The sequence below is a fragment of the Mustelus asterias genome, chromosome 12 (assembly GCF_964213995.1).
Source record: "Mustelus asterias chromosome 12, sMusAst1.hap1.1, whole genome shotgun sequence".
NCBI classification, from domain to species: domain Eukaryota; kingdom Metazoa; phylum Chordata; class Chondrichthyes; order Carcharhiniformes; family Triakidae; genus Mustelus; species Mustelus asterias.
The window spans coordinates 75,463,013-75,472,846 of NC_135812.1; the positions used below are offsets into that span (position 1 = coordinate 75,463,013).

The window sequence follows — 9,834 nt, forward strand, 5'->3', positions numbered from 1 at the left end:
CTGAAAATTAACTATTACAAGTGTGGAGTATCATGCCTTCAGGTTTTAATTAGTGTCAAGAGGTTTTAAGAATGCCAGATTTAAAATTAACATTTGTTTTTTGCCTTTCTATCTTTTATTCTTTCTTAATCCAATCTCTGTCTATGTCTCTTTCTGTGCCTTTCTGACTGTCTGGGTGGGGTTTGCACATTCTCCTCCTGCCTGCATTGGTTTCCTCCGGGTGCTCTGGCTTTCTCCCACGGTCCAAAGATGTGCGGATTAGGTTGATTGGGCATGCTCAATTGCCCCTTAATGTCAGGGAGATTAGAAGGGTAAATACTTGGGGTTACAGGGATAGGGCCTGTGTGCGATCATTATCAGTGCAGGCTTGATGGGCTGAATGGCCTCTTTCTGCATTGTAGGGATTCTATGATTTGACACCGTATTCACTGATTCCTAGTTACACCTGCTTGGTCTCTGTGACATTATTGTAAGAAGTCTCACAACACCAGGTTAAAGTCCAACAGGTTTATTTGGTAGCAAATACCATAAGCTTTCGGAGCACAGCTCCTTCGTCAGATGGAGTGGATATCTGTTCTCCAACAGTGCACAGACACAGAAATCAAGTTACAGAATACTAATTAGAATGCAAATCTCTACAGCCAGCCAGGTCTTAAAGGTACAGACAATGTGGGTGGACATTCAGAAAATGGGACTCAATGGGACACATAGCTCCTCTATGTGCTACAAATGACCACAATTCTAACACCTTAAACATGGGGCAAATTTACTAAACCGGGATTATTTTAAAGATGGTGTGATTACACTCCACTCCTACTCATTCAAAAATCCTACAATTCAATAATACAAATGAACAGAACAGTTCAGGAGTACTTTTTTCTTGAAAGATCTAAAAAATCAAATTGACATTTTTTATCTCTAATTGTTGTTGGGTTGTGAGCACAGAAGTGTTTATTGCCCATCCCGAGTTGCCCTTGGAACATTCAGAGCCAATAAGATGGTGCAGAACTGGGGCCAAGTCTCAGACTGAAACAAAAACAGAAAATGCTGGAAAATGACATTATTGTCACAGTCCTTCAACTTGATTGGTTGAGGAGATACCTAGTTGTTCATCTGGTTCAGTCAGATCCCTGGTATCCCTCAATGAGCCATTAGCACCTCACACTTTCAGCAACTTGACAACAAAGAAGACACAGATTTCTGTTCTCAGTGATATCCTTATTGAGAGCTATCCGGCAGAAACCAGATACATTTTGCTGATTTAAAAAGTTAAAGTTTATTTATTAGTGTCACAAGTAAGCAGTGTGCCACCTTGCTGCTCATATTTAGCTAGGTAAATAGTATGAGTGTGTGAGTTAAGTGAAACTGATGGCAAATTGAAAGAGGGTTCAAAGCAATGAGTTGATATTGGTGTCCATGGAGCGAGAATGGATTTTTTAAAATTTGCACGCTGTTGTGGCCTGCAGGTAAGGAGAGGAGGTTGAAAAGATCACAATCTGGATCCGGATCCAGATCCACATCTTTGCCACAAATCGATCAGTTCTTCCTTAGGCTATATCCTATCCGTGTGCTGAATCTTGTTGAACTGCATTTTTGAAATACATTGTTTGCCATCAAACAGGCTAACAGAAGTGAAAACATTACTTCTGCCCACTTTCAGTGGCAGAGGTAATCGAGTCCCTGAAATTTAGGTTCCCCATCATAATCAGAGGAGATGAAGAGATTGTTGAGATTATTATTCTTCCAACTGTTTCTGCTTATTTTGATGTTTTTCCTTCACCTTACACAAAAGAGGAAAAGTACTGCCTATCCTACAATTATTATTTTTAAGGAAGTAGATCTTTGTCACAAAACTTGTTCTACTTAAATGTTTGCAAAGTACAAGTTAGAAATTCTATGGGAATGTCGAAGTTTGTACAGCCTGCAGGACAGACTACATTGAGTTTAATTTGATAAAGATGCTGCACTGAATGGTAGGAGACTGTAGTATCTCCTCAGATAGACAATAATATCCCAGTCGGTATATGGATTCTTGGCTACTTCTGTGCTCTGCATTGTTCCTGTCTAATACATTTGTAGTTACAAACAGCTCAAGTTTGATAGAAAAAATTATCGATATGTAGTTGCCTTGGAGGCAGCTCAGAGGAGGTTCACAAGATTGAATCCAGAGTGAGGGGTTTGTTTTATGAAGAGAGATTGAGCAGTTAGGCCTATATTTTATAGGGCGGGATTTTCCACGCTTGCCCCAAAACAGGAAAATCTCGCCTGAGGTCAACTGACCTTTCCATGGTCTGCCCCTTGACCACTACGATTCCCGTGGCTGGCGGAATGGGAAAATTCGCCCCATAGAGTTTAGAAGAATGACATGAGATCTAATTAAGGTATATAAGATACTAAAGGAAATTGGCAGGGTTAACGCAGAGAGGATGTTTCCTCTTGTGGGGAAATCTGAAACAAGAGGTCATAGTTTTAGGATAACGGGTAGCAGATTTAGGACAGAGATGAGGAGAAATGATTTCTCTCAAAGGATCATGAATCTGTGGAATTCACTACTTCAGAGTACGGTGGATACCGGGACACTGAGTAAATTTAAGGAGGAGATGGACAGATTTTTAATTAGTAATGGGTTGAAGGGTTATGGAGAATGAGCAGGAAAGTGGACTTGAGGTCATAACAAGATCAGGAGGGGTGAATTGCCTCCTCCTGCTCCAGTTTGTATGTTCTTATGTTCTAATAATCTTAATAACTTTCATGGAGCTTTTCATTTTGATCATAAAATTTAGAAACATTGACCAATGTTGGACAGGTGGTATTTATTTCAACAACATTGATTGTCTATAGATTGCAAAAATGCCAGATAAAATTTTATTGTCTCTCCATAGACTCCAACTTCCCTCACTTGTACACACAATAGGTAGTCTCACAACACCAGGTTAAAATCCAACAGGTTTATTTGGTAGCTCACCTGATGAAGGAGCAGCGCTCCAAAAGCTCGTGCTCCCAAATAAACCTGTTGGACTTTAACCTGGTGTTGTGAGAGTACTTACTGTGCCTACCCCAGTCCAACGCCGGCAACTCCACATCATTGCACACACAATATCAAGCATCAGTTAGTGTTCTGTGGGTAAACAGAACATTGAATGAGGGAGCACATCTTTTGGACTGTGGGAGGAAACCGGAGCACCCGGAGGAAACCCACGCAGACAAGAGGAGAACGTGCAGACTCCGCACAGACAGTGACCTAAGCCGGGAATCGACCCCAGGTCCCTGGTGCTGTGAGGCAGCAGTGCTAACCACTGTGCCACCGTGCTGCCTACAAATTGTGTTTGTTCGCTGTCATCAATATTTCTCTCAGTGCAGGATTTTGGTGAGAATTCAGCCTTTTGCTGTGCCCTGGATTTCTTTCAACTTTTTTTTTGTATTTCAGCAGATCGACACTTCAGTTTCTATCGAGAGAGCTTATTTCTGAAATCTGATCATACTGAGTGTTCATTCGGGGACCAAATAATTGGGTTTCTTTGGATATGTGCTCCAGCTTACACAATGTGCTCCCTTTTTGGCCACAAGTGAATGGTGCATTCATCACATCATAATGTCGTTATTTTCTGCGGGGCAATTTGCATGCACACCACCAAATTCGACAACCTTTGCCAAAAAAAAGCACAAACTGAAAAAGTGTACTTGTATTCTTGTCCTGACTGTCTTCGACTGTGGGCAAGCCTTATTCTGGTTCCAGCTGCAGCAATTCTCCATTGGAAGCCTTTTCTTTTGGGGGAGAGGCGATCGTGGGGGGTGGTGGGAGTGGGGAACAGAGCTCAGTGTTATAATTGAAAGCAAACCCCTTGTATATATGATGTTTTCTGTGAAACACATTCATTATTAGACCGCGGTGTGGATAATCTTGGCTTTTGTGCCTGGTGTCGACATTAATTGGCTCAGTGCTAGCACTCTTGTCTCAGAGCCAAAAGGTCACACAATCAAGCCCCACTCTAGAGAGTTGTGCACTTAATCCTCAGTGCGGTACCAAGGCATTGCTGCACTGTTGGAAATGCTGACTTCTGGGTGACATGTTAAATTGCTGCGCCCTCTAGATGAATGTAAAAATCTCATCACATTAAAAAAGAGCAGAGGCAATCTCCCAGTGTCAATATTTATCCCTCCACTTACACCAAAATGGCCAGGTATCGATCGGGTCATTATTTCATTGCTGTTTGTGAACTCTGACTGTTGGCTGCCATGTTTCCTTACATTGTAAGGTAACTTCAAAAGTCCTTTATTGGCTGTGTGCTTTGGCACATCCATAGAATCCTACAGTGCAGAAGGAAACCATTCGGCCCATCGAGTCTGCACCGACTACAATCCCACCCAGGCCCTATCCCCATAATCCCATGCATTTACCCTAGCTAGCCCCCCTGACACTAAGGGGCAATTTTTAACCTGGCCAATCAACCTAACCCACACATCTTTGGACTGTGGGAGGAAACCAGAGCACCCGGAGGAAACCCACACAGACACAGGGAGAATGTGCAAACTCCACACAGACAGTGGCCCAAGTTGGGCATCGAACCCAGGACCCTGGTATCATGATATCATGACATCCTGATATCATGTAAGGCACTAAATAAATGCACTTATTTTACAAATCTTTTCATAGCCCGACTAACCACAGATAATAAGGTAAAGTCTCCATAGTCCCAGGTAGCCATAGGCTGCTGTCCCCTTTGAGGGGGAGAGCTGACTGGCGGTGATTTAACCTGAGGATCACCACACCTCAGGCAAGGGGCAAGGTTGCAAAAGTGGGGAATTCATAAATGACCTCAGTTGGTACAGGAATTGAACCCACGCTGTTGGCATCCCTTTTCATCATGCACCAGCTGTCCAGCCAACTGAGCTACACCTTCTGCATTCACTAACTCTGCTATGAAGTGTGTTATCTCAGGGAGGCATGACTGGGGCTGGGGGGATGAAAGCATCGCAGCTCCCTAAGGATCGTTCACGTACATTCATGATGATCTTTCAGTGATTACAAATGAGCTGAACGTTGATGGAAGTGGAATCCCTTCCTGTTAAAAAAGACACCGGGCTGATCTGGGTCACCTTGATCCCCAGGTGGGAGGCAGCTCATTCTACCTGGCTGAGAATCGCAGCCAGTCCTCAGTCCTGACAATCATGTCATTGGTTATCCGTCAGCAGCAGATTGCGGTATTTTGCAAATATCCCCCACAAGATCCCGGGAAGGAGTCAGAGGCAGAAAGATTAAGGGATGGAGTGACTTTGGTGCCACTAGCAGTATGTGCCCACCCTGGTACGCTTGGCAGGAAGTCTTATTCTAGAGGTTGCAAATGCTTGAGATTACCAAACAGGACAGCCTGAGCCGCCTGATTCACAGCTGCTTGGTCATGTCCAGGAAGCTAATCCTCTGTAAATCCTGTGTGAGGAGGCTCACCTCCTGAAAGCTGGAGCTCTGTGCTCATCCGGTTCGCCTGTCGAGAACTGGCTGCTGCTGCTGGTGTTGTAGCTGTGCTAAAGCTGTGCTGCTCCGGTTGGAGCTCCTGGCATTGGAGCAGCTGCTGGTATTCAAGCTGCTGGTGTTGGAGCTGCTGGTGTTGGAGCAGCTGCTGGTGTTGGAGCTGCTTCTGGTGCTGGCACTGCTGGTGTTGGAGTTGCTGCTGGTGTTGGAGCTGCTGCTGGAGCTGCTGCTGGTGTTGGAACTGCTGCTGGTGTTGGAGTTGCTGCTGGTGTTGGAGCTGCAGCTGGTGTTGGAGCTGCTGGTGTTGAAACTGCTGCTGGTGGTGTTGGAGCAGCTGATGTTCGAACTGCTGCTTGTGTTGGAGTTGCTGGTGTTGGAGCTGCTGATGTTGGTGCTACTGATGTTGGAGCTGCTGGTGTTGGAGCTGCTGGTGTTGGAGCTGCTGCTGGTGTTGGAGCTGCTGGTGTTGAAACTGCTGCTGGTGTTAGAGCTGCTGGTGTTGGAGCTGCTGGTGGTGTTAGAGCAGCTGATGTTGGAGCTGCTGCTTGTGTTGGAGCTGTTGGTGTTGGAGCTGCTGCTGGTGTTGGAGCTGCTGCTGGTGTTGGAGCTGCTGCTGGTGTTGGAGCTGCTAGTGTTGAAACTGCTGCTGGTGTTAGAGCTGCTGGTGTTGGAGCTGCTGGTGGTGTTGGAGCAGCTGATGTTGGAGCTGCTGCTTGTGTTGGAGCTGCTGCTGGTGTTGGAGCTGCTGGTGTTGGAGCTGCTAGTGTTGGAACAGCTGCTGGTGTTGGAGCTGCTGCTTGTGTTGGGGATGCTGCTGGTGTTGGAACTGCTGGTGTTGGTGCTACTGCTGGTGTTGGAGCTGTTGGTGTTGGAGCTGTTGGTGTTGGAGCTGCTGGTATTGGATCTGCTGCTGGTGTTGGAGCTGCTGCTGGTGTTGGAGCTGCTGGTGTTGGAGATGCAGATGTTGATGCTGCTGATGTTGGAGCTGTTGGTGTTGGAGCAGCTGGTGTTGGAGCTGCTGGTGTTGGAGCTGCTGCTGGTGTTGGAGCTGTTGGTGGTGTTGGAGCAGCTGGTGTTGGAGCTGCTGCTTGTGTTGGAGCTGCTGCTGGTGTTGGAGCTGCTGGTGATGGAGCTGTTGGTGTTGGAGCTGTTGGTGTTGGAGCTGCTGGTGTTGGAGCTGCTGCTGGTGTTGGAGCTGCTGGTGTTGGAACTGCTGCTGGTATTGGAGCTGCTGCTGGTGTTGGAGCTGCCGGTGTTGAAACTGCTGCTGGTGTTAGAGATGCTGGTATTGCAGCTGCTGGTGGTGTTGGAGCAGCTGATGTTGGAGCTGCTGCTTGTGTTGGAGATGCTGCTGGTGTTGGAGCTGCTGGTGTTGGAGCTGCTTGTGTTGGAGCTGCTGCTTGTGTTGGGGCTGCTGCTGGTGATGGTGCTACTGCTGGTGTTGGAGCTGTTGGTGTTGGAGCTGCTGGTATTGGATCTACTGCTGGTGTTGGAGCTGCTGCTGGTGTTGGAGCTGCTGGTATTGGATCTGCTGCTGGAGTTGGAGCTGCTGCTGGTGTTGGAGATGCGGATGTTGATGCTGCTAATGTTGGAGCTGTTGGTGTTGGAGCTGCTGGTGTTGGAGCTGCTGGTGTTGGAGCTGCTGCTGGTGTTGGAGCCGCTGGTGGTGTTGGAGCAGCTGGTGCTGGAGCTGCTGCTTGTGTTGGAGCTGCTGCTGGTGTTGGAGCTGCTGGTGTTGGAGCTGCTGCTGGTGTTGGAGCTGCTGGTGTTGGAACTACCACTGGTGTTGGAGCTGCTTGTTTTGGAGCTGCTGCATGTGTTGGGGCTGCTGCTGGTGTTGGAGCTGCTGGTGTTGGAGCTGTTGGTGTTGGAGCTGCTGGTATTGGAGCTGCTGCTGGTGTTGGAGCTGCTGCTGGTGTTGGAGCTGCTGGTGATGGAGCTGTTGATGTTGGTGCTGCTGAAGTTGGAGCTGTTGGTGTTGGAGCTGTTGGTGTTGGGGCTGCTGGTGTTGGAGCTGCTGCTGATGTTGGAGCTGCTGCTGGTGTTGGAGCTGCTGGTGGTGTTGGAGCAGCTGGTGCTGGAGCTGCTGCTTGTGTTGGAGCTTCTGCTGGTGTTAGAGCTGCTGCTGGTGTTGGAGCTGCTGGTGTTGGAACTACCACTGGTGTTGGAGCTGCTTGTTTTGGATCTGCTGCATGTGTTGGGGCTGCTGCTGGTGTTGGAGCTGCTGGTGTTGGATCTGTTGGTGTTGGAGCTGCTGGTATTGGAGCTGCTGCTGGTGTTGGAGCTGCTGCTGGTGTTGGAGCTGCTGGTGATGGAGCTGTTGATGTTGGTGCTGCTGAAGTTGGAGCTGTTGGTGTTGGAGCTGCTGGTGTTGGAGCTGCTGCTGATGTTGGAGCTGCTGCTGGTGTTGGAGCTGCTAGTGTTGTAGATGCTGCTGGTGTTGGATCTGTTGGTGTTGTAACTGCTGCTGGTGTTGGAGCTGCTGCTGGTGTTTGAGCTGCTGGTGTTGGAGTTGCTGCTGGTGTTGGAGCTGCTGCTGGTGTTGAAGCAGCTGGTGTTGTTGGAGCAACTGATGTTGGGGTTGCTGCAGGTTTTGGAGCTGCTACTGGTGTTGGAGCTGCTGCTGGTGTTGGACCTGCTCGTGTTGGAGTTGCTGGTCTTGGAGCTGCTGGTGTTGGGCCTGCTGGTGTTGGAACTGCTGCTGGTGTTGGAGCTGCTGGTGTTGGAGCTGCTGCTGGTGTTAGAGCTGCTGTTGCTGGTGTTGGAGCTGCTGCTGGTGTTGGAGCTGCTGCTGGTGTAGTTGGAGCTGATGATGTTGGAGCAGCTGGTGTTGGAGCAGCTGGTGGTGTTGGAGCCACTGGTGTTGGAGCTGCTGGTGTTGGAGCTGCTGCTGGTATTGGAGCTGCTGCTGGTGTTGGAGCTGCTGCTGGTGTTGTTGGGGCTGATGGTGTTGGAGCAGCTGGTGTTGGAGCAGCTGGTGGTGTTGGAGCCACTGGTGTTGGAGCTGCTGGTGTTAGAGCTGCTGCTGGTGTTGCGGCTGCTGCTGGTGTTGGAGCTGATGCTGGTGTTGGAGCTGCTGGTGTTCGAGCTGCTGCTGTTGGAGCTGCTGTTGCTGTTGGATCTGCTGCTGGTGTTGGAACTGCTGCCGGTGTTAGAGCTGCTGCTGTTGGAGCTGCTGCTGGTGTTGGAGCTGCTGCTGGTGTTGGAGCTGCTGCTGGTGTAGGAGCTGGTGGTGTTGGAGCTGCTGCTGGCATTGGAGCAGTTGGTGTTGGAGTAGCTGCAGGTGCTGGATCTGCTGCTGGTGTTGGAGCTGCTGGTGGTGTTGGAGCTGCTGGTGTTGGAGCTGCTGCTGGTGTTGCAGCTGCTGCTGGTGTTGTTGGAGCTGATGATGTTGGAGCAGCTGGTGTTGGAGCAGCTGGTGGTGTTGGAGCCACTGGTGTTGGAGCTGCTGGTGTTAGAGCTGCTGCTGGTGTTGCAGCTGCTGCTGGTGTTGGAGCTGCTGGTGTTACAGCTGCTGGTGTTTGAGCTGCTGCTGGTGTTGGAACAGCTGGTGTTGGAGCTGCTGCTGGTGTTGGAGCTGCTGCTGGTGTTGTTGGGGCTGATGGTGTTGGAGCAGCTGGTGTTGGAGCCGCTGGTGGTGTTGGAGCCACTGGTGTTGGAGCTGCTGGTGTTAGAGCTGCTGCTGGTGTTGCGGCTTCTGCTGGTGTTGGAGCTGAAGCTGGTGTTGGAGCTGCTGGTGTTCGAGCTGCTGGTGTTGGAGCTGCTGCTGTTGGAGCTGCTGCTGCTGTTGGATCTGCTGCTGGTGTTGGAACTGCTGCCGGTGTTAGAGCTGCTGCTGTTGGAGCTGCTACTGGTGTTGGAGCTGCTGGTTTTTGAGCTGCTGCTGGTGTTGGAGCTGCTGGTGTTGGAACTGCTGGTGTTGGCATTGCTGCTGGTGTTGGAGCTGCTGCTCATTTTGGAGCTGCTAGCATTGAAGCTGCTGCTGGTGTTGGAGCTGCCGCTGGTGTTGGAGGTGCTGGTGTTGGAGTTGCTGCTGGTGTTGGAGCTGGTGTTGGAGCTGCTGGTGTTGGAGCTGCTGGTGTTGAAGCTACTGGTGTTGGAGCTGCTGCTGGTGTTGGAACTGCCGGTGTTGGAGTTGCTGGTGTTGCAGCTGCTGCTGGTGTTGGAGCTGCTAGTGTTGGAGCTGCTGCTGGTGTTGGAGCAGCTGCTGGTGTTGGAGCTGCTGCTGGTGTTGGCACTGCTGGTGTTGGAACTGCTGCTGATGTTGGAGCAGCTGGTGTTGGAGCTGCTGCTGGTGTTGGAGCTGCTGCTGGTGTTGGAGCTGCTGCTGGTGTTGGAGCTGTTGGTGTTGGAGCTTCTGGTGT

At 49.6% G+C, this 9,834-nt stretch overlaps 1 protein-coding gene across 1 annotated transcript; it reads right to left on the minus strand.

The window, feature by feature from the left end:
* Window positions 1-813: 813 nt before the first annotated feature.
* On the minus strand, window positions 814-9,424 carry LOC144502038 (uncharacterized). Its single transcript, XM_078226050.1, has 4 exons — window positions 9,261-9,424; window positions 8,106-8,645; window positions 6,217-7,691; window positions 814-830 (listed from the first exon to the last, which is right to left on the minus strand). Exons 1-4 carry the CDS (start codon window positions 9,422-9,424, stop codon window positions 814-816), a joined length of 2,196 nt encoding a protein of 731 aa, XP_078082176.1.
* Window positions 9,425-9,834: the final 410 nt, after the last annotated feature.

What these genes read in the sequence shown, in the direction of transcription:
- LOC144502038 (XM_078226050.1), bottom strand. Translation starts at nt 9,424, where the DNA reads ATGAGCAGCAGCTCCAACACCAGCAGCAATGCCAACACCAGCAGTTCC. An exon ending in TCCAACACCAGCAGCAGATC is followed by an intron (nt 8,646 to 9,260) that starts CAACAGCAGCAG and finishes CAACACCAGCAG; the next exon opens with CAGCTCCAACAGCAGCAGCT. An exon ending in AGCAACTCCAACACGAGCAG is followed by an intron (nt 7,692 to 8,105) that starts GTCCAACACCAG and finishes CAACACCAGCAG; the next exon opens with CTCCAACACCAGCAGCAGCC.